Source organism: Notechis scutatus, chromosome 2, assembly GCF_049901735.1.
Source record: "Notechis scutatus isolate UNSWTSFEM ecotype Mainland chromosome 2, rNotScu1.2, whole genome shotgun sequence".
NCBI lineage: Eukaryota > Metazoa > Chordata > Lepidosauria > Squamata > Elapidae > Notechis > Notechis scutatus.
In genome coordinates this window covers 19,304,403-19,329,367 of record NC_142010.1, presented here as the reverse complement: position 1 = coordinate 19,329,367, position 24,965 = coordinate 19,304,403, and the positions used below count along the sequence as shown (strand labels likewise).

Sequence of the window (24,965 nt, the reverse complement as noted above, 5' to 3'; positions counted from 1 at the left end):
ACTTGAGATGGTCCAGAGTCACAAGAGTTGGGTGGCCCTATAAATCCTTTAAGTCAGGGGTATCAAACTGGATTTCTTTGAGGGCTAGATCAGCACTGTAGTTCTCCTCTGTGGGCCGGTCTGAGGGGGGCATGCAAGACGGGACGGATGCCTCCTGCAGCACCCTGCCAGCCAAAACAGGATGTGGGGAAGGCCGTGTAAGGGCCCCCATGCCCCATTTTCAGCCTGGATGGCCTCCCCAGCAAAAACAGGGTGGCTGTCCAGGCTGAAAACAGCCCTCCCCCATGCCCCATTTTGGCTGCCAGAGGCACCGTGGGCCATTCCGTTCCGTTCCAGGCCGGCCCCAGGGGCCGGATTTAAGCATCCCGCAGGCCGGATCTGGCCTGCAGGCCTTGAGTTTGACACCCCTGCTTTAAATAAAGTAAAATAAATGGCATTCCAGGACCTGCTGATTGTGCCGCCTTCTCTCCTTATATTTTTAAAACATTTTATAGTCAACAGTTTTGGGGGGTAAATGTATACATCACAATTGGGATCAGAATTTCCACTGCTAAGTAAGGCAGGCGTTAGGCGATTTTATGACCTTTTTTGCCACGGTTATTAGGCAAAATACTATAGTTGTTCAGTGAATCATGCAGTCATTAAGTGAATCTGACTTCCCCAATGACTTTGCTTGTCAGAAGCCGGATGGAAAAGTCGCAAATGGCAATCACGTAACCCCGGGATACTGTAATTGTTGTAAACAGATGCCGGTTATGCAGTGCCCAATTTTTTTATCCTGTGACTGTGAGAATGCTGCAACAGTCATAAGTGTGAGGACCAGTTGTAAATTCCCCTTTTTTTCAGTGCCATTGCACCTTCCAGCAAGTCACTAAACAAATGGTTGTAAGGACAGAACTATCTGTACAAATGCTCCTTCCTTCCTTCCTTTCCTTCCTTCCTTCTCTTTCCTTCCTTCCTTCCTTCCTTCCTTCCTTCCTTCCTTCCTTCCTTCCTTCCTTCTTTCTTCTCCCAGAGTTTTTCTAGAAGAAAATTATGTCTATTACCAAATTAAAGGGTTTTCCACAAAAGTATGAAACCCAGAATTAGTTACCCTGTTACACCACTGATTCCCATCCCAGAATTTTCTCTCAGCTTCTTTCCCAACATAAATATTTTGTACAAGCCATGATGACATCACATGTGCCATGATGTCATCATGCAAATGATATAATTTCAGTAAAAAGGAAATCTCAGGAAACCCACCAGTACATGCTTTGGAAGCAAAGGGAGGAGTGCAAGTGATAGCCTTGTTAGCCATCTGTACCTTTACTTCCTGTGCAGCAAATCAATTGCCTGTTTGCCTCAACAGCTGGATAAGAAGTTAAACAAAATGTGCCACGGATGAAGAAATACTTCCTTTGTCTGGTCCCAGAGCATTTGAAAGCATGTCGTTTCCAAATTATTATTTAACCGAAAGGCTTTCCAGTTTTCTGGGGGGGGGGGGATGCAGCTCAAAATATACTTGTGTTTTAGCGCTAGATTTGGCGAAATGGGAAAACTTACAACTCTCACTAATAGGGAGAATTTCAACAATCAAGATGAATATATTACCCAGAATTTTATATTTGTTTCAAACAATTCCAATTAGGCTTGGAAAAGACTACTTTGAAGATCTAAATAAAATTGTGTTGAAATATATATGGCAAGGTAAGAAAGCGAGAATAAAGTTAAAACTTTTGCAAGATGCTAGAATTAGAGGAGGATTTGGTTTGCCTAATTGGGAATTGTACTACCAAGCTACAAATCTGATGTGGGTTAAGGAATGGATAACACTAAGAAATGCTAGATTGTTGACATTAGAAGGACATGATTTGTTGTTGGGGTGGCATGCTTTTTTATGGTACAAAGGAACTAAAACACAGGGGTATTTTAGAAGACATTATATATGGGAGTCTCTGTGGTTAAACTGGGAGAAGATTAAAAGACAATGTTATTTGAAAATTCCAGTCTGGTTATCGACTATTAAAGCATTCTCGTATCCTATAATATACAAAAAGGAACAAACAGTTAGATATGGTGAAATACTGAATGAAAAGGGTGAACTTAAATCAATGCAAAAACTAGAGGAACAAGGTATAAAGATGAATTGGTTTTCATATGCGCAAATACATTCAAGGTATGATAAAGATTCTAAAACAGAAGGTTTCTATAATGAACTGACTGACTTAAATAAGATTTTGACAGGTACTGATGAAAAGGTGATTAAAGAATTGTATGGATACCTATTAGAAATTAAACTAGAAGAAGAACAAGTTAAAGAAACTATGATTGCTTGGGGGAAGAATTTTGGATATGGGATTGATCTAGAGAAATGGCAAAAATTGTGGTCTCAAAATTATAAAATGACAATGTCAACAGCATATAAAGAAAATTTGTATAAGATGTTTTACAGGTGGCATTTTCCCCCGACAAGAATAGCAAGAATGTTCAAGAATAAATCCGAAAAATGTTGGAAATGTCATCAGACACCTGGCTCATATTACCATATGTGGTGGACTTGTGCGGATGCTAAAAAATACTGGACTAAAATCCACATGTGGTTGGAAAAAATGACGAAAAAACATATAGACTTGAAACCAGAGATATTTTTATTGGGAATTTTTCCTGAAATATATAGTAAAGACTTGAAATACCTGATTGTAAATGTATTAACAGCGGCTAGGATTGTATTTGCTAAAAACTGGAAAAATGAGAAAATACCATCACAGGAGGAAATCATTAAGAAAATATTGGAATGTGCTGAAATGAGTAGATTGACATTTGAAATTAGAGAACAAGAGGATAAACAATTTTATAAAATTTGGGATCTTTTCTATCAATGGTTAGACAATAAAGTACAGTAATGAAATATGTAGATTTTTAGAAAATAATAAATATATAAAGATGTATTTCTTTCTTATTATATCTACAAAATGATTTTAGAATAGATTTGGGGTGATAATATGAACTGTTATAAAATAAACTAAGTAAATTATGGTTATCTTGTAAAACATGAATGAATAAAAGTATAGTCAAATGATTGATTAATAATGATACTAAGGTATTTAATTTTTGATTGACAATATGAGATTATATGTAATGTAATTGTAATTGAAGACTACGAAATGGAAGCACAAAACAATTTGTAAACCAACCGGCACACTGTATGTACACCTATGGAAGATAGCTTGATGTTTTTATGTTTTGTTTGTTTATATTTGTTTTTAAAACCAATAAAAATTAATATATATATATATTAAATTAAATATTATATATCATCAGGCTTCTATATAGTGTTCATATATATATATATATATATATATATATATATATATATATATATATGAACACTATATAGAAGCCTGATGATGGCAGATGAGATTCTGCCGAAACGTTGCTACAACTTTAAAAGCACAACTACAATGACGTGGGAAAATACCCGAACAAAGCTGAAGGCCATACATGTAAGTACCCGCGAAAACTTAAGAATACACACACACACACACACACACACACACGCTTGTGTTTTAAGAAATTTGAATGTGTGTAAATCAGCCAGCAAAGTTTTTTCCCAGCTGAAACTGAACACAAGTGCCTCTAAAGATTGCCACTGCAAACAGTTGATAAAGAGTAGTGGTGAAAGATGACAACTCCCAAGCACTCTGATTAACAGTTAATCCCCTCTTTGGCCATAAAGTGGGAAAATAAATTGTGCTTTTAGGAGAGCTTCTTTTGATTAGAAAGATATAATCTGGGATGGAACTGGATATAGAGAGGAGCAAAAATATATGTACTGAAGATAGGATAGTCAACAGAAAGAATTAGCAATGAAGTCACTGAGACCTAGCAAATTCTATCTTAAAATTGTTCAAAGGCAATCAGACAAAAATAGCAGGCTACGCTCAATATTTCTCCAAAGAGAAAGCTCTTAAAATGGCCTGCAAAGAGTCCTGGAACATTTTCTAGGACAAGCATGTTGACACTGAAAGATGGCATCAAATGTCTGAGGGGGAATAACAAATTAACAGAGTTGGAAGGGACCTTGGAGGTCTTCTAGTCCAACCCCCCTCCTCAGGCCAGAGACCCTATACTATTTCAGGCAAATGATTGTCTAATCTCTTCTTCAAAGACCTCCAGTATTGGAGTATTAGCAACTTTTGGAGGCAAGTGTTCCACTGATTAATTGTTCTAATTGTCCGGAAATTTCTCCTTAGTTCTAGGTTGGTTCTCTCCTTGATTAGTTTCCATCCATTGCTTCTTGAGAAAGGGAGAAACAAGTGATGCTGATAAAAAGTGAAACTTTTAAATTTGTATTTATTTTACAATATTTACACCCTGGTGCACTCCTAAAGGATACTGTAGGACTCTGGTGAGTTACACAGAGTCCCCCTGCCCCCACAACTGGATGATCGGATACTGTCACCCAAATGGCTGGATTCAGTAAAATTTGCTTGCTTGGTTGCTTGGTTTATTTATTTTAATTTATTTATTTGTTTATTTAATTTTATTTATTTATATTTTACAAATAACTCAAGGCGGTGAGCATATCCAACACACCTTCCTCCTCCTGTTTTCCCTACAATAACAGTCCTGAGGGATGATTTGGGCTGAGAGAAATTGGCCTACAATCACCCAGCTGGCTTTCATTGCTAAGGCGGGACTAGAACTCATAGTCTCCTGGTGATTGGCCCAAAGTCACCCAGCCGACTTTCATGGCTAAGGTGGGACTTGAACTTACTTATTCCTGCTTTCTATCTCGGTGCCTTCGGCACTAGACCAAATTGGCTCTCCTTTAGGGGAAAAATTATGTTGGATGGTTTAGAGTTCAGTGCATTATGATGAAATCGTATTATGGGAATCAGGCCATCACATTCAGCCATAAAATTAGATTTGTTTGGCAAAGGTGTATTAAAAATAGACTTGTCTTTAATTAAACTCAGTTTAGCCTGTTATTTGAACTATAAAATTGTAGGTTTTAATTCAGATTTGACTGTTTCATGTTTCTGTGAGAGACTCACTATAGGGGAGACAACCATCAGGGACATTTGTGAAGACGAGGCCTCCCAAAACCGATGGCCATAATTCTATGAACAAAGCCTCTGGTTTTTCATGTTTTCTTGAAGAGCCTACATTCTTGTAAGTAGGGAGAAATTTTTCAGCCTACATCAGTCATCATAATCAATTACCTTAGGGTAAAAGTGAATTAGCTTTGCAAACAGATAAAAATCAAATAGAAATAATTGTATACAAATTATTAATTATGTATAAAGAAGAAATGCCTGGAATGTGGTATCTTGCACAAGCTCTTAACAAAACTGCTGCTTACAAAAACAGGCATGTCGGACTTATACATTCTCCGGAAACTATTTTTCCACAACAAAAGCAAGCAAAAAGGCCCAGATCAAGATCACATCTCTTCAAATTGAGGTTAATCTGTTGGTCACTCACAGCCTCAATTGGAGATTATCATTCTTTCCTCAGCATATCCCTTTCTGGATTGAACAGAATCAGCCCTTAGATTGTTTCCTTCATTTACGTCCCACTATTCTAATGAGCGTTCAAGGTGGCTAACAAAATTGAACAAAAGAATATAGCACAGATTAAAATTGACAGTGAAATTAATATTAAAACAATTTAGCAACCCAACAACTGTTGAAAGACATCCATTTTCACATAAATAGAAAAAGTGAGACCAAATTCAATGTTCATGGGAATGACTTGCAGGATCTGGAATCCCTTCCTTTGCACCAACATACCTCTGGAATATATTTCTGTAGCCTTCTGGAACCCTGATGTGGCTATTAAATTAGGGGAATAAATCTCAAATTAATAACAGGAATGTTTCTCAAGAATGTTCCTCAGGTTCAGGCAATTGGAGACAGGATGGATTGGAGGTGAGCCGAATACATTGGGTGGTTGCTGAAAGGCATTTGGCATAGAGAGGTGAAGAGTGAAAAGAGGCCTTCTACGGTAACTGTGACAACTCATACCTCAGTACTGGTTAATGACTTCCTTTGGAAAAACACAGCATGCAGCTTCTGCTGGTGGAAGCTTCCTTTTGCTTCTTCTAAATCAAGCTATAATTTTTTTCCCCCCGAAGCAAGAACATACCTGCAGAAGCTGGACTGTTCTGGTGTTGACTACCTTCCTAGGATTAGCAGATTTAGATGAAGAAAGGTCTATGGAGATTTTCAATCATCCAGGACATAGTTGTCCCAGAGGTGCTTTTCAAGAATTTTTCTTTGAAGACATTTTGCTTCTCATCCAAGAAGCTTCTTCAGTTCTGAAGAATGAGAATGACAAGAATCGGATGAGAAGTCAGAACTGAAGAAGCTTCTTGGATGAGAAGCGAGAGATCTTCAAGGAAAAACAAAGTCCAGTTGCCTCTTGAAAAAGCATATTTGGAATGGATGAAGACGCTTCCCTTTATAGCCTAATTGTGAGTACTATGAAGTCAGGCAAATGTTGGGCCTCTTACCTGTTGATTTCAAAGACTTTGGAGCATCTCATTTGGCTAAAACCAGAAAGAATTTAGCAGATTTCTGCAATAATGTTGAGCATTTGGGTGCCTTTGATTGTGTGTTCTCCATGTTACCTTACAGTGCTTGGCTTCACAAATTATGCTCAGCCACATTTGTTGAACCACTCTGGTTCGTACGTAATATTAAGATATAAACCATGATTTCCCAGTCAACATTATCTGTGTTATCCATTACTCTAAGCCACAACCCAAAAGCAGCCTTAAGCCACTTCATCATAAGATAAGACTGCCCAATGCAACTCTGTGAATGAGATGGGCAGTCTCCAAATTAAATAAATATAAATTTAACTACTTTGCAGACCAATTTTCTGGATATGCTAGAAACTGAACTTGCCTTCTTCTCCGTACAGAATAATTGCCTGACCACTAAACATGGGTTTGATTCACTGGTCTCCAGCACTGGTTCCCTTGATAGAGCTGAGTGGTCCCCCATGCCCTTACAGCTAGATTTTATTTCAGAGTAATCAAAAGTTTTACCCCCACTACAGTCCTAGTCTGAATCCAATTCAGCCAATACCAGCCATTTGGAAGCACCACTAAATAAATTCAGCCATAGAAGGCTAACCTGTTGCCAAATACTGTCTTTACACTGGTTTTTTATCCTCATCCACCCAATTTTACTGATGGTTATAAAAGAGAAAGACAGGGGTTAAACTCTTATTTTTAGGAGGGGGAATTTGAGCTCCCCATTCCACATTGATGCCACGTAAACCTCATGTTTGTAAAGCTACCAAACATCCATCTATCTATCTATCTATCTATCTATCTATCTATCTATCTATCTACCCACCTATCTATTTATCTATCTATCTTTGTTCTGTGTCTCTATGGAATGATATATGATCATATTTATATATCAATAACTCCCTTTTTATAACCTTGTAATCCTAAAATTGGGAACTGGTCAAAATCAAGATGGGGAAATTTGAAAGTTGTATTACTCTCTTGCAAAAAAATGAAAAGGCTAATACAGGTTTCCTAGGCCATAAACTATCTAATTACAGGCATAAAGAAAACCCATGCCAAAATAAAGAACAACCAACTTGATTTTCTCTTGGGCTTGCCTTGTTACTGTATGTTGATCTGCAACCTAATAAAAGAAAGTTAACGGGTGGAGCTTTTCCAAACTAAAAATTAAGTGTTGGAAAAAGCTTCTCTTGATAGATTTCTATGTGTCAAGCAGCTGTGAAAAGCACAGGCATATGCCATAAAAGGTTTCCTTTCTTCTTTTCTTTTGCTAAACCCTACAAAATCTTTTGCAGTGAGGAATGGGAATGGCATCCAGAGGCAAAGAATGAAATTCCTCTACAAGAGGAGCAAGTCCTTTGCAGATAAAAAGCTCCCCGAGATTGCAGCAGTGTGAAAACGTGAAAAGAACCATGCCTCTGTTAGTAACGGTGAGGAATTCTATCCCGCCACAGGGTTGCCGTCACCCAAATGTGCCAGAAAGAAAGGAGAGATTAAAAATTGCATTGTTACACATGTTGGTCTTGAAAAGTTTAATATGCTCATTGGGGATAGTTAAACCCCTCCACACCAATGCTTTCTGTCAATGTCGGATGTATGAATGGGTAATGAGGGCAAAAAAATAAGCCGTAATTATATTATTATATTATTATGCAAATAATAAGCTGTAACCGTTCCTTGAGAATAAATCATGCCAAGTTCAGGGAACATATCTACATGACCTCCTAAGCCACTTAGAAGATTAATGGGGTTGCCTTGCCTCCATCCTTTCTCACAAGATCCTTTAATTGGAGTCTGTGATTTCTTCATGGCTAAGCGTGTTGTCTGAAGCTGGAGCAGCAAGATAGATAACCGTTTTTTAAAAGTGTTTCTGTAATACTTTCCTATCACCTGGTGGTTGTCTGGATTTTTACAGGCCACTCTAATAAGTGCTGAATGAATGTATATTCTACCAAATCACTGGTGATGTTAATACAGACAGATGCTGCCTTAGGCACAAAGCTAGTTGCATGATGTTGGGCCAACCACTTTGTTTCAGCCATAAGGAAAGAGCCTCTTTGGAAATCTCGTAGAAAAGTCCCTGCAAACGCTGACTTGAAGGCATCAAAACAGGGAAGATGCAGTGCATCCTACTTTTATCGCCTCCGGCCACCTGTTCAATTCAGCTGAGAAAAGAGAAGACACCCCAGAAAAAAAACAAAAAACATAACTGCCAAGTAAATTAATGAAAGTAAAAATAATATGTAAAATACACTATTCAGTGTGCCTCTTGAGATGAAAGTGGTTCTGGATTTGGAAAGAATTAAAATGGCTGGCGCGTGACTCAGATGCTAATGATGTATACATGGAACAGCTCCTTTCCCACGGCAATATCATGATAGAAGTTCTTGCATTAGGTTATCCTACTCGAGGCCCAGAATTATTTCAGGCCCTGACACCAAACACAAAGTGTGCAAAGCTCTTTTGTAGGATTGATTCCCTCCTTCGTTGCCCTGCAGTTGAGGAATGACCCAAAGCCTTCTCAGGTGTGAAGGCAACCATATCTCCAGTTTCTTCTTCTTTCCGCTCTCAGCAAGCAGCTCAACTAGCTGCTAGGGCTATAAAAGACTTCCAACATTCCACTTTCCTTCTTCTTTAAATGATTCACACCCTGAAGTGGAGGTGCCGTCTTCCCAATAGTTCCAGGGAAATTCTCCATACGTGAGCCTATATCCATCAGTCAGGTCTGATTCATAACTCTGTATGTGTTTTAATCCAGCAGAAGTGCTCCTCGGAGAGATAGTATCTCAAAGAGCAAAATGACCAACTGCTGCTTATGAAGATTTATGCTAACTAGAAGCCTCCCAAGATCCTCCTAGAGCGCTCAATATTTTGTTCGTGTGTTTTCCATCTTTGCTAAACACACTGGGCTGACTTTTCTCCCAGCACCTGAGCTGATCAGGCCCTCTGACAACCCTGTTGAATGTTGTCTTTTCCTGATCGGGGTTTTTCGGCCCAGGCCAGAAGTCAGAGCCCATGAATTTCCGTAGCTTTGCTTGCTCAAAAGAGGAAGAAGAAGGCCAATGGGTAAAGAGTTGCATTCAGCTGATGTCAGCTGGCTTTGCTTCCTCTGAGAGGGTTGTTGTGTCAGCTCTGGACACCAGCCAGGCAGTGACAGCTCACCCCAATGAAATGCAGCCTGCAGGCAGGAGGGGAAAATCCAGTGAAGGCTGGCTGATTTGGTCGAGCAGTTAGATAAAAGGGCTATTTGTGAAGGAAGAAAGGAAAAAGAATCCAAGAGGGAATTAAAAGGCTGGAATTTTCCTAAGGGATGCCACAAAAGAGACTGGATAGAACAAAACAAGTCAAAGAGATGGATAAGGCAATGGTGGGGCAGGACGAAGATCAAACATTAGGCTCTTCTGTTTCCCTTTAATGGCTACTCAAGAGCAGATGTTAATGGGGCCTATTGGGTGTGTCATGCCTGATTTTCCGACCTTTTTGTTGCAGTTATTATGCAAACCACTGCAGCTGTTAAGTGAATCATATGGTCATTAAGTACATCCAATATCCCATTGGCTTTGCTTGTCCGAAGTCAGTTGGGAAGGTCACAAATAGCGACTCTAGGATGCAAAACATGATTTGGAGGAATGCTGCCTCTGGATGGCTTGCCGGATATTCAAAATCTAGCATCTATTCAGACAGTGGTATCCATGGATCATAGTGTGAAAACCCTGTTTATAGAATAGAATAGAATAGAATAGAATAGAATAGAATAGAATAGAATAGAATTCTTTATTGGCCAAGTGTGATTGGACACACAAGGAATTATTCTTTAGCGCAAATGCTCTCAGTGTACATAAAAGAAAAGATACATTCATCAAGAGTCAAGAATCATCAGGTACAACACTTAATAATAGTCATAGGGTACAATAAGCAATCAAATCATACTAGGAAACAGTCCATATAAATTGTAAGGATACAAGTGACAAAGTTACAGTAATACAGTCACAATGGGAGGGGATGGGTGATAAGGAGTGATGAGATTAATAGTAGTAGTAGTGCAGACTTTGTAAATAGTTGGACAGTGTTGAGGGAATTATTTGTTTAGCAGAGTGATGGCGTTTGGGGAAAAAATATCCTTGTGTCTAGTTGTTCTGGTGTGCAGTGCTCTATAGCGTCATTATGAGAGTAGGAGCTGAAACAGTTTACGTCCAGGATGTGAGGGGTCTGTAGATATTTTCATAGCCCTCTTTTTGACTTGTGCAGTATATAGGTCCTTGATGGAAGACAGGTTGGAAGTAATTGTTTTTTCTGTAGTCCTAATTACCCTCTGAAATCTGTGTCTGTTTATCTGATTTTACAATACTAGAGTACAATATTTAAATATGGAATAGATACAGGTAGTCTTGTATCCACAATTAGGACCAGAATTTTTATTGCTAAGCATTGCTTATTTAAGGTTGTTAAGCCTTAAATAATCAGCTGTGTTTGGGTTCTCAGAAATCCTGTCAATCTTTGAGGGGAAAACTCTTGCTTCCTATGATGAATATTATTTTGAGAGGCAAGTAGACTCACGGTTCCATTAAAGGGAGGTGATTGTCTCAGGCAGCAATACAACAGCGTTTTTTTTATCCTTTGTTCCAGGGGTGGGCAATTATTTTTCCCAACAGGCCACATGGGAAAGTAGGACTGCTGAGGAGGGCCAAACTGTGAAGATGTGCAGTCACATACACACACACACACACACACACACACACATATATATAAAAATAGCGATCATCTTTAAAAATAAAAGCAATCCTCCTGAGCCAGACAGGGACTGCCCAAGGGCTGAATATGGCCCAGGAACTGTAAAATGCCTAAGTCTGCTTTATTCGTTCTGTTGGAGAGCTATGCTTTTCTGGCTAGAGATTAACTCAGAACAATTTAATGCTCAGGCTGTCGTTGGGTAGAAGAGATGGTGGCAAGAGAGCTATCAATACTACCTTGAAAATTTAATGAAAAGCAATAATTCATATAAGGCTGAATGGCTTGTATGTTTTTTTAGTGTATGGGTTGTGGTTCGCCGAAAACCTGTGCAGATGGCAGCGGAATCGGACAGTGGGGAAGAAAGGGGATCAGCCCGGGAGTCTGGAGAGTATTCAGACGAGGGTTCTGCGTCCGAGGCAGGGATGGGGCCAGGACCATCTGGGAGTGGGGTGCTGCCTCCGTAGCCTCCGGAGTCTGGCAGCAGTGAGGCCAAGGTACAAGGAGAGCCTGTTCCCAGTACACATGTGCGCAGAGCTGCCAGAAGGCAAGAGCAGCTGAGACAAAATGGATGACTCGGGAATAAAGCTGGGAGGTGATTGCCCCTCCCATAAGGGATAAAGGACAGGCAAAGGTGAAGAAAACTTTGCAGGAAGCAAAGTCGTTCGTTCGGTTCAGCACCCCACTCCCAGATAGTCCTGGCCCCATCCCTGCATCGGACGCAGAACCCTTGTCCGAGTACTCTCCAGACTCCCGGACTGATCCCCTGCTCTGTGTAATGGCTGATCACTCAAAAGAGTAGAATAAAGCCCCCAGCTCAATTCCTTCTTTTTTTCTCTTTATGAATTTGTTTTTCTTGAACTTACAGGAATGAATTCTATCCAGGAGACTTCACCCATTATGCAGAAGCAATCCCAGGAATGCACTTAGCAGCGAGTTAAAACGTTACTATGCCCAACATAGAGTGGTTGGTAATCTGCCCTTCAGCTTTGCTACTCATGCAGCAAATGAAGAGGGAGTTTCCATGTTCAAAACCTGATTGCCCGTTGCAGGAAGCCAACATCTGCCGGGAACCCTGAATTTGTATATTACCTCAGACGGAACTGAGTTCCCCACTGCCAGCTGTAAGCAGAAGAAACTTCTTTTCATTTGCATGCTCAGAATAATGAGAATTAAACATGGGAAAATAATGCCTGAACAGGAGTGAGTGAAAAGGTCAATTCCAACTGCATAATAAATATACGTAGTCCTCAACTTGCAACCACAATTTATTTAGCTAAGTGAGACAGTTAAGTGAATTTTGCCCCATTTTTTCTTGCCTTAGAGTTGTTAAGTGAATCATTGCAGTGGACACGGTTGTTAAGTGAATCTGGCTTCCCCTTTGACTTTGCTCACAAAAGATGATCACGTGACTCCAGGATCACTGAAGCTGTCCATAAATATGAACCAGTTGCAAAGCATCTGAATTCTGACCATGGGTGATGCTACAATGTGGAAATTAAGTGTGGAAAAACGGTCGCGTCGCTTTTTTCAGTGCTGTCATAACTTTAAATGTTCACTAAGCTAATGGTTGTAAGTCGAGGATTAGAATTAATCCATTTGAACTCAAGAGTTTGAGGCAGTCAGGTCTTAAAGTAGGGGTAGATCTTTGAAGCAGCATGTCTCCCTTTAAAGCCGGGGTGGCAGATTTGATTTCATTGAGGTAGGCGTGGCCAGCTGGACATCACTTGTGTCGGGGGTACCTGTGGTGGCCAGAGCCCTCTGCCAGCAAAAATGGGCTCCCAAGCTCCGTTTTCAGCTGCAAGCTGTCAGGGCTCCAACAAATCCACCCTCATTCAAATCAAACGTCTCTAACCGCATCTCAGAAAAAGTAAAATGTTGGCACGTGGCTGGGTGCAGCTGATACTAAATCACATCATACATTTCCCCCTTGACCCTGGTCTTCCCCCCACCCCCTGGATGTGACTTCTCCAATGGGACACATCCGTCTCCAAGAGACATCCATCATGCTCTCCAATAACTTTCTTATGCTCTGACAACTTTAGCTAAAAAGACCAAAGGAGTATCTTTTTTAGTTGACACAACAGCCTTCTGCAACCCTCTGCCAGCGAAAACGGAGCTCAGCCCTCCCAGGCTCCATTTTCACTGGCTAGATCTAAGCACCTCTTGGGCTGGAGTTGAAGTCCCCGGGCCTTGAGTTGCTTTAAAAAGTAAGAGATAATCTAGCCTTCGTTTTGGCCACAACTACTAACTACTGTTTCTTTCTCATTTCTATGTTCTGTGATCTAAAATACCAGAATAAACTTATTTTTTCCCCGAAAGAGCAACTGCATCACGTCCACTACATGCAAAAAAAAATAAAAAAAAAAAAATCAAGCAAAAAACAAACCCCTTCATCCATCATAGAGATAGAGCAGTGAGGACAGCATCGTATACATTTTCTTCCTTCAGGTATCAATTGCCCGAATTCTCAGAAAAGCTCACAGTTCCACAAAGGAATTGCATTCTCTAATGTCTTGGCCAATGAATGCATTTTTTTTTTCTTGAATAGCAATTATTATTTTTACCTTTCTTTAATAAAGCTTAATCTGGAGGTACAAACAGGTGATCATTCTTATGCCTTTGCTACGAAAACACCCATCTGCTGACCCTTGCAAGCAAAGCTGCAGTTAGAGAACAGGAGGAGGATTGACTGTTCTCTGTTGATTGACACTAACTGGAAATCACAAAGTCCCAAAAATGCAACATCAAACTACATTTGCTTGATTGTCAAGTTCAGACACCCTCAGTTACATCAGCAGTGGAATTTTACCAGCTGCGGCTGTTTCTGTTCTTACACTGTTGTACTTGTTGCAGCAAGTTAAAAAAAAAGATTTGGCTGTTTGAATTTCCCCTTTAATATGACTATGAATTGCAAAATTTTACTACTTCTTTAGATATGATTTATGATATAAAGAACAAAGAAATAAAATGTATTTATGGTAGTGAAGAATTCTCAGAAAATACAGATCTGGCTGCTGTATCCACCTCTGGAATGTGAGTCGCTGAATTTCTTCAAACAAAGATTAGCTGGAATTCAGAGAATCCTGCCTGCAAATATGCAATGCTTTTATATAGGCTGATATGAGGAAAACATCGTTGTGGTTTTCTTTTCTTCTCCTGGCTGTGTGCAGGACTCTGCATCTCTGCAACAGTTAGGAGATGATTGCATTTGAGACTGGGATATTCAGGTCTTTACCAGTAAACCACGGCTCTTAGCAGAGATTTTTGTTCTGACTTATCACTCTCTCTATCACCAATATATCACCATTCCAAAGCTGACTTTTATATATCAAAGACAATGGCAACTTAAATAGGCACTTTTCTAGCCAATCTGCAGCCCTGCTTGGCCATAGCATTAGCTACAAGTGTAACCCTATTTTTAATTTATTTCTAAAAAATTATCTAGCCACCTGAAACCAGTCAGACCTAGGCAACGTTAGAGGGTTTCACAAGATACAAATCCAAAATTAATTTATGATTAGACTGATTATAAGCCATCAACTCCTAACAACCACATAGATACATTTTCTGCCCAATGATCTGTCCTTCACCTGGTGCTTCGGATCTTCCAACATTAATGAAACTATAACACTAAAAATGATTAAATTGAGAGGCAATGGTTTCAAGAAATTGAGCCCTGGCCTTGAGGGGAAAGTGGGAGAGAAGAAATAGTGGCTGGGAAAGTAGAAAGTGTGAAAAGGAGACACAGAATAGTTCTGCCTTGACACTGTTGTCTTTAGAAGAGGATATTGAAGGTTCTGAACAGGCTTTCAAAATTCTTTTAATATAGCCTACAACAATAAAGGAGAATTTTTGGAATCTTGGTGGTATTTGTTGCTTGATTTGGCCTTCCTCAAAGGGATGACAGGCATCATGATTTGTCAGTCCTCCCAAAGGCCCTCTGGAAGGGCCACATTTTCATCATCTTCTGAAAGGCTATGAAGGTGGGGACCATATGGTTCCAGGAAGCAAGCTGCTCCAGAGAGGAGGAGCCACTATAGAGTATGTGCACCACTGGGCCCTTATTTCCATTCTTCCCAGTAGAAGGACCATCAGGAGGTACTTCCAAGTTGTTTGGGTAGGATAGGAGAAAACTGTTGTGGAAAGCTAATGTAGGAGGTGACCAGGCTGAGCCCGAGGGAGCGATCAAACGGGTCATTAGTCTCAAGTACCTTTGTGCTCACAAGCGATCTAAATCCAGCCTACTTTGAATTCCATTGACTCTTATCTACCACCAACTTTGACCATTAGTAGTTCAGATTCTTGTAGAGTTTCAGCATACAACAACTCTATATCTATGCATCTGAACTGCCTGGACTTCTGTTTTCCTATGTTTGACAGGTGACCTCCAAGATACTCAAGACCCTGAGCCATTAGCCTGGAATATACCTAATTGTACTCCTTAAAATGACCATTCTCCCCCACCACTTCTCTGTCTTCTAAATATAACGCCCAGAGTACCTTTTGAAAAGTCAAGAATCTTAAAATCCATTTACAACTATTAACTGAGTGCAATATAATATGCAGAATCTCATGTTCCAGAAGTAGCTAATTACTAGAAGCAGGGCTCTCCTTAATGAGTGATAATGAAAAGCTGACAAAAGATCTGCATAAGGGCTATATTTAGTTAAATTGCTAGCTAGTTATTCCGGGCACCCCACCTCCTTTTCATTCACTGATCATCATGGATATTACACGTGGCTTATAAATGCAGTTTCTTTTGGGTCCTGCTTGATTCCAGTGACTTCATCAACCCGTGTGTGACATTCTCTTGGCCATGAAATTGGAAGGACTGAGAAGAAACCCAGTTCATGAGCCTAAGGGGAAGGGGAAGAGATTTACAACAAGAGGCTAGAAAGTGAGCAGCATTTTTAAAGCCAGCTGCAGAAAACCAAAAAAAAAATAGTCTCCAGAGATCCCTTCAATTGCTAATGATTTCACTAAATAACTTTCTTAGGATGAAGGGGGACAATGACGGACGATGACAAGCTGCCTCTATTCTGCTTGGGGCATATCTGGTGACCAGAGACCCTGGGGTAGACTTGCTAGGGTGAAAAGGCTTTTGTGGAGGAGGACTTAAAGACTTCTGTGGAAATGTTTGTGCAAACAGTACCATGATATTCTCAAGGCCAGCCTGGCCACTAACCCATTTCACACACTGAACTTTGGGCAGCAAATTCTGGATCCTCAGGCTCAAGTTTGTTGAACTGATACTCAAGGAAGAGGACCTAGGCTGCTAAACACGACACTTTAGCGGGAATGTCATATTATCCCCCAAAATATAGAGATCTATCCCTCCTGTATAATGATTGGCGGGCAACCAGACTTGGATGAAAACTGAGGAAACCTTTGTCGATGCTAATATAGTCTCCAGCTAATTAAGATGGTGTCCAGTTATGACTGATCTTCACTCCACCAAATACGTTTTGTAGATAGGGGGTACAAATAACCAGACTTATCCCTTTGTATCTCAAAATCACCATGGAACCTCAACATGAGGATGCATTCCCCATCTTAAGGTCTACCTGGAAGTCACATAGTGGATCTTATTCCATTAAAAAGTAAATGCATGGCTGCTACTACAGACCATTCCTTGGCTGATTGCTCTGACCATGCCTTCTCCTGACTTTATATCACTTACTCTAGAGACCTCTTTACATTCTCTCCTCATCTGGCTTTTTATATACCTCTGCTTTGCCAGCCTTAAGCCTCAATCAATCTTCCTACTAAATAGTCCAGATATACCTCTGCTTTGCCAGCCTTAAGCCTCAATCAATCTTCCTACTAAATAGTCCAACTGGCATGTTTCCTGCCATTCCACTTTCATTTTTGGGGGGGACAGGAAAATTGATACCAGGCCCACCTCATACAATTCAGGGGTGTCCAACCTTGGTAACTTTAAGACTTGTGGACTTCAACTTCCAGAATTCCTCAGCCAGCAAAGCTGGCTGAGAATTCTGGGAGTTGAAGTCCACAAGTCTTAAAGTGCCAGGTTGACACACCTGTCATATATCATCCTAAAAATACACACCTGATCTGCACATATATGCTTTGAGGGAAAAACAACACACTCAATAGTTTGCTGTGTCTAGAAACTTTCACAACCTTTTAAAAACAGCATCGCAATCTTAAATGGGAGAACGGGCAGATAGAAAGTAATGGTACGCAGGTGTTTAATTCTTCTTCTGCTCATATTTTCCTCTGAAAATTGGGAAAGTTTCTAAGCAAGCACTTAAGAAAGCACATGATGAAGGAAAGCAAAGTGAAGGGGGAAGTCAAATCACTTTTCCTCACTATTTCTTTATCCTGCCATGCTCAGCAGTGAACAGGGTTTCTATTCCTCAGCCCCCAACCCAATGCTTGGTTCTAAGCAGAATATGTGAAAATCGGTGCTCGAACGTCATATTTAGCTGGGGGAAAAAAGTATATCAGCTTCAAAAGACGCCATCTTTGATATATTCCTCGGGAAACACAAAATTTTCTTTTCTTGGATAATGTCTCTTATCCTATCCTGTCATTTTATACAAATACACGTGGGCGTGTTAATGTATATATCACTCAAAAAATGGTGAAGTTCTCAAGTGCCATTATGTGAATCATGGGATTCCCACTATTGTACAATTTTGTTACTGGTTTAGAATAAAATTATAACGTTACATTGTTTGTTCATGCGGCATGAACCACTGTGAATCTATAGGGATTTGGTAGCACACAAACCCCATAAATAAATGCATTGGAGAATGGATGCTAAAGTTCAGTAAAGTGCTTAATGTCTCATTCCATAACAGGAATGACTTTTTTTTTTTTTTTAGCAGGAATTGCTTTCAAGAGGTCAAAGCTAACACCTGGTGAAATTTCAGATGGACAGGCAGTTGCATATTAACTACAACCATGATATCAATCACCCTTTGAAGTAAGCAAAGATTTGTATTCTGGAAGTGTGCTTGGAAAATGCAGTCAACACAACAAAGGAGCTGGCCTATAGTTTCCTCTCCTGAGGTCTGTCTACAAATGTCACATATGTCTAAAAGGACATTAAAAATCAGCCTGCGAAACGAATTTGCAAATGAATAAAATAATTCTACCTGCCTAGATTAGTTATTTCCTTTTGATCAGGCATTGTGTGAACCCTAAAACATGCAAGCAAAGAGTATTTTGCAGCTTCCACAAAAACATCCCTGCCAAGAACCATGGTTTAAGCCTCAAATCCAGCATGTTGTTTCTTTTTTTTAAATTGTACATTAGGAAACCTTAATGCAGTTTGCAGGATGTAGCTGTCTTCCTCTGAGCATTGCTGACAACTCAAGGTAAGGATGAAATTAAAAGGAAGAACCGTGTGGAAGAGATAAACACAGAGCAACTGGAGACAATATTGCACAGAGAAAGAAAAAGACAGCGTGATTGGATGAAGAATTAAGCATTCATGGAATTTTGGGGTGCTGGTGCTTAGTTTTCTGTGTGGTTTCTTCCATCTTTGTTCTTAGTGTGGAAAGCTCATTCAGAGAAAACAGCAGCCTCACACACAATCTCCAAACTGATCTCTGCAGAACAAGTGATCAGAGGTACTAGATATTAATTGTTTTACTGTGTGTGGCAGGGTGTGAAATTGCACTGTATCCCAAGGACCTTTCAATATATATGTGTGTGTGTGTGTGTGTGTGTGTGTGTGTGTGTGTGTATTGCGCTATTGTAGGTAGCATAAAAGGAAAGGTTAGTATTACAAGTACATTTTCAATGGAAAGTCAAGGACTGTAGGCTAAAGCACTGAGTTTGGGGCAGGGATTTAAAGCTTTGTGTGAGTCCTGAACTGGTGTGCCAACCAAGAACAAGCTCAATTTTCTTTGCTTCATTAGCTCACCTGTAAAAGAAGAGGAACTGGAGATCTGCTTTACAGAAGGCAAAGTTTTGTATTACATTAAAAATATCAAGTTCCAATAAGACAAAAAAAGAGTAGTTTGGTTACCCGCTTTGAATTGAATCCTGCCTCCTGCAACAATAATTTCTAGAAATTGAATTGTCCCAGAAATATTCACTTTCTGAGATGAATATCTCCAATAGTGTCAGAGGAATAAAGGAACAAGAATGTAGGAAAAGGTAATAGCGATCACAAGGATGGGCGTTGCGGTGGGTGTAAAAAGTGAAAAAGCAAAACCAAGCACCTGAAAAAGTTGCGGCCCCCCAAAGGCCTTAGGAACTTAGGAGAAATGCAAAAGTGCAGGTGTTTGCGAAATGCAAGCAGCTGAAAAGGGTTTGGAGGATCACCTACCTTTTTCCGATGTCGGTCGTTCTTTGCAAGACACGATCTCTGCAGGGAGAGGTAGCCTCCAATCACCTGGATCTCCTCCACTGTGGGGTAGCGCTTCTTCATGGGCCCCGTGGCCAACGGCGGAGAGCTCTCGATGCCGTTCTCCACAGCTGTGACAGGTGACACAGGGGCTTTCCGAGGATTGATGGTGATGGTGTTGCCACTGCGACGCTGCATTGCTGGATGGGGGGATGAGACCCGGCCCAAGCCTCCTATCCTGACATCCTCCTTAACTTTGCTGTTGCCACCGCGTCTCATGGCCTCAGCCTCGGGCGGCGGCTCCTCAACAGCCTCCTGGAGAAGTTGTTCACAGCTGGGTGAAGAGCAGGAAGTGGGGACTGGGGGCTTGGCTGAAGGAGGAGAAGGGCTGGCTTCCTGTTTGGGTTCTGGGGGTGGGGAGGCCGAAGCCCTCAGTGGCACAACCATGAAGGAGTTCCTGGAGTGGAGACGCAGGTTGGCCAAGGCTTTGCCCTGGACATCGTCCTCAGCTGAATTGCATTCCACTGCCGTCTCCGTATCACCGCTCTCCACCCTGGCTCCTCTGTCTGGGGACGCGGCCTCCCTTCCCCACCTTTTCCCAGTGGGTGAGCGCCTTGGGGGACTATCTGGCCAGCCCTCCCCACTGCTTGACTTTGCTTCAAACTGGCTTCGATAAGATGCCACAGTGCAAGGTCCTGGGGGTGTCAATCCCGGGAGGTCACAGGGAGGGCTGGGGAGGCGGTTGACGCAGGGCAGCCGGGCCAGGATGGGGTCTGCCAGGGAATGGACAGTCTTCTTTCCTCCAAAGCTGATGCTTTCAGTTAAATTCTCCGTGCTGAGGGACTTCACCGGGGGCGATGGCATCACCACCCCTCCACCATCGTCTTGGCTGAACCGGCTGAGCAGTTTGCTCACCCGCCCTTGGCGCTGCTCCGGCAGCGATGCCTGATGCTCAGCTCGGCCCACAGCGTTGAGATCCTCCACACTGCGGCTCAAAGCTGACTTGACGATGAAGACCTCCCCTGCCCGGATCTCAGTCACACTGCCCCCACGGCGGGCCAGCAGCTCATTGAGTGACTCCATGCTGCCAGATTTGGCTTCTCCCGAGTGGCGGTCAGCAGCCAGCTGTGCTGGTGGCGCCCCGTGGGCTGTTTCAATTATAATGACATTGTCTGCCCTCAGGGTCCGGACGCCTGGAATCTGCCCGCACAGATCCACTATTTGCTTGGCTTTGGTGTTTGCAAGTTCGTTTTCTGGAGGGCCAGGCTCATGATGATGGCGGCGTTTCTCCAGCTGAATGAAAGGATTTTGGTGGACAGGGCCAATCTTCTCCTGTAGCACAGAACTCTCTGGCTCCCCCTCTTGGTAGGAGGATGTTGCAGCAGGCACGGAGGATGAGCCGCTCTCGGTTTCCCCTGGTCCACTTGGTTCAGAAAAAGAAGTGCTTGAACCTTGCTTCGCCCGGCGTCGTTCAATGATCTCCCGTTTCCAAGCCGGCATCTTAGCCATGCGGTCTTGCTGCTCCTGTTCCCGCCGCCGAGCCTCCTCTTCCTCCTTTCGACGACGCCCCAGTAACTGGAGTTTCCATTCTGGCAGTGGAGGAGTTGAAGACATCTTCGCTGGAAATGTGAAATATAGCAGGAAACAGGAGGGAAATCTGGGGGGGGGGGAGGGAGGAAGGAGTGGAAAAAAAAGAAAAGGAAAGGTTTGGTGGGATGTTGAGGGAGTGAGAAGGTACCAAGCAAGGGAAAACAGAGAGGGGAAAAAGGGGCTTGGAGGAGCAACTTAAAGAACACGAAAAGCAACACAAAAACAAAAGAGGCAAAGGAAAAAAATGGAATAAAAGAGGGACTGAAGGAAGAGAAAGAAGAGGACGTGGAAACAGACTCGGAAACGAGTAACAGGTTTTAGACTAGAAGGTTTTTAGAGGGGTGGGCAGTGGTTGGGAAAAGGAGAAGAAAGACAGCTTTAGGGTAACAGAAAATGGAGGCTCAGAAATAAAAAATGATCAGAGGAAAATGGTAGGAAGTGACAGATGGAGGTGGAATGAGGGAGAGCTGGACTGGAAAAGGAGAAGGAAAGGTGGGAGAGTACAAGGAACGCATTCAGAAGAAAGGAAAGGGGAAAGAGTAGCTTAAAGGGTCAGGAAGAGGAAGAGGATCTGTCAGAAGATATTGCAAAATTAAGTCCCTTTAGCAATGAGAAAGAGAGAAGGGAGAGAGAGAGAAAGAGAGAGAGAGAGGGAGAGAGAGATAAAAGGCTTCCTTCAGGCTCAACCTTTGATGTTTTTCTCCCTTCCTCCGCCCTCTCCTGATCCACTCACTCTTTCCAACTCATGCCACACGCACACACTGTCTCTGGTGTGTTGGGGTGGTGACAGTTCTACGGGTGGTGGGGGGTGGGGGGGCTCTTTACGCAAGGAATCCAGGCATCCTTGCAAGACAACGATTAGGTTTGTTTACAAGATTTGACCCCCCCATCTTGATGGCCAGTACAAGGGCCATTAAAGGGTGGAAGAGCATGAAAAATGAGAAGAGGAACTAAGGAGTGGGGGATTTTAAAAAACAGCTTCCTTCCATGTGTTTTGTGTTACTATCGGGTGTTCTAATCTAACCTTTCTTAATGGCTGTTAATAAATAAATAAAAAAGAATGCAAGGAACATAGTTGTGTCTGAGTAAGCAATCTAGATTAAAAACAAAACAAAAGTCTTGTGCGGTGATAACAATGGGGCAGGTTTATTTACAGAGCAGTTTTATGCCTTCAGCTCAGAAATAAACATGCAGCTTGAGAATTACCCACAGGCAAGGGGTGTAGAGGATTGCAGCAAGGGTATAGAGAAGGCTTTTCACCCCAGAGAGGGAATCTGATTGCAAACAAAGGTGATCCGGGAGGAATTGAATGATTTTTCCCTTCCCGTGGTCTGTTTAAATAAAATTGGCACTTCAGACACAAATGTTTGCACAGATCTCTAGACTAGAGCGATAGGGGACATGTCTTTAGTCTGGAACTAGACTGGGAGGTGGTTTCAAAAACCCACAACTGGCAAATTTGGCTGAAATCAGAAGGTTGATGTATTTTACCAGAAACTTGTAGCAACAGCGATAAATATTAGAATTTTCAAAAGCAAATTAGGATGAAACCGAACGTTATTAAAGAAAAGAGATTCTGGGTTGGTCCAAAGAACCACCCCCCAAGTTGGACAGGAAGAGGCTTGCGATAGAAAGGTCAACAAGATAAATATAATTGAAAATTACCAGAATCCGAGCTTCAGAATTTCACGTGAATTCCTGCTGTTCAAAAGCCTTACAAAAACAACGGATGGAACAAATGGCAAGATCAAGTGCGTTTTGGTACCACAACCCAACTTTTATATTCTGGAAAGCCGAGACATCTAACCAGAGGATGGCGAAGATCAGAGCTCACTTAGAATCTAGGAGCCCAAAAGACAAATGCTGCTTGGTAATTTTTCCCTGAAAAAGAATTGCGTACATCCAGAGACTTCCAAGAACTGATACCTCCAGGAATTTGGACAAAAAGCCTTAAAATAATCTTCTTAACACGTTAGTGTGTCTCAAAGTCCGCAGATATGAAAAAGCGATGCAGAAGATGGAGGGGAGGGGGGAAACACCCTTTGAGTTGCTGGGGAAGTTTTCTTCCGGAGAATTAGGGCGGGATCCGTAGAAACGTCGGAAAGGGAGCAACACGTGTACTGTACATCCAGGCGAGGGGAGATCCAAAGAGCCTTTCTTTCCCTCCACTTCCCGCCTCCCGCGGAATGCTTCAAAGATCCGGAGGAAAATTAGACGGGATCTGGAGGCTGAGCAGATAGGGATCCCGCCACCACACCATCTGAGGAGAACCCCCAACTGAAGATCTGGGTCGTCGATCCCCCGCCCCCCCCCGCCCCGTCGCCAGGAATCCCCCGATCCTTCGAACCAGGAAGCAAAGCAATGGATCCCTCTACGTACGCTTTTCAAGCCAGCTGGATCTTGGAAGCCCGAGGCAGGCGAGAGGCGCGATCCTTCGCTTGGTCCATGGCTGGAGGAAGCTCGTCTGGCTCCAGCCGGTCGGTTGGCTCGGAATGCAGGGGATTTTTTTTTTTTCCCCTTCTTCTTCAGCCGCCTCGCTTTCTCTTTTTTTTTTGTTTTCCCCCTCAGTCCAAAGGAAGGGAGGGATCTAGGCGGATCTGAGTCAGGGTTCTAGCTGGAAGTGAAGGGTTGGGGCGCTCCGATCCTTTTCCTTCTTCTTTCTTCGGCTGCTTTCCAAGAAGGCGCGTTCGCGGTCGAGGCGACGGCACCCGACGGAGGAGCAGGCGGGCGACGGGGGTGGCGGAAATCTCTGCCGGTCTCTGAGCGCATCCACTTCTAATCCTCTGCCGCCCAGCTCCACCTCCGCCCGGCTGCTAAAATCCTTTCAGAGGAGAAGAGAGACGGGAGAGAGAGAGAGAGAAGGAGAGGAGGAAGGAGGGAATGTGAAGGGGGGGAGAAAAGATCGAAAGCGAAGGAAGGAGGGAGCCCGAGACGGGAAGAAAGAGGAAAAGGGGAGGGTGGGGGTCTTTGTGTATAAACAGAAGGGGAGGACAATGAAAAGGGGCGGGGCGGGGCGGGCAGGAGACAAATGCGGTGGGGACGGGGGGGCGAGGCTGGCGGGCGGGTGAAGACAGGAAGGGAGGAGTTGATCTGTCGCAAATGTTTCATTTGAGGTGTTTCCTATTATTTCAGGGCTCTCCGGGTCTGGACCCCGAGAAGGTCCGAGGAGATTCTGCTCCATAGAATCGGACGGGCCTTCTCTAATCCGACTGCCTCTTCCTGCGCGGAATCCATTGCCCCTTCCAGTCCCACCGCCTGTAGCTCTTCCATTCCACAGAGGCCTTTGCGCACACACGCACACGTGCCCGCCACAATTCACATGTGCCGGGGGTTGCCTCGTCCCCAGCCACTCTGGCTGTGGTGGGACTGGTAGGCCTACTCGCCTGGACAAGGGTCAGGTTGGGGGAGGCGAGGTGGGGTTTCTTTCACGTGTTTACGTTTCCTCTGTGGAGTTAAGCACCCATGTTAGTGTTAGGTCTGTAGCTCTCAAGCTGTCATCTGCAGAAGGGGGCAGATGTCATCACAGGGAGTCCCCGAAGGCTTGGAGAAATGGTATGATTGACTTCTTGAGTTAAGTCCTGGGGTTCCGTGGCCACAAAAGATATTTAAAGGGGGTCTGCATTGAAGAAAAGGTTGAGAGAAGAGATGGCATTCCTTTTATTTATTTATTTTATTTATTTATTTTGTCAAGCGATTATAAGATAACAGGTATAAGTATAAACATAGTTATGAATACATGAAATGGATACATATAAGAAAAATAAAAAGAAACAATAGGACAGGGACGGTAGG

General features: G+C 42.5%; 1 protein-coding gene across 3 annotated transcripts in view; it reads right to left on the bottom strand.

The window, feature by feature from the left end:
• The window catches only part of PPP1R18 (protein phosphatase 1 regulatory subunit 18), a 41,801-nt gene extending 17,626 nt beyond the window's left edge, over positions 1-24,175 (bottom strand). Inside the window, exons 1-2 of one of the 3 annotated variants that reach the window (XM_087954392.1) lie at positions 22,839-24,175; positions 19,566-21,773 (exon numbers count right to left, since the gene is read on the bottom strand). In XM_087954392.1, coding sequence (XP_087810518.1) covers positions 19,566-21,197 — 1,632 coding nt within the window. In that variant the 5' untranslated portion in view covers positions 21,198-21,773; positions 22,839-24,175. The remainder of the gene's footprint in view (positions 1-19,565; positions 21,774-22,838) is intronic. The other 2 variants (XM_087954393.1, XM_026685907.2) reach the window with 2 other exon arrangements.
• Between the last annotated feature and the right edge of the window lie 790 nt (positions 24,176-24,965).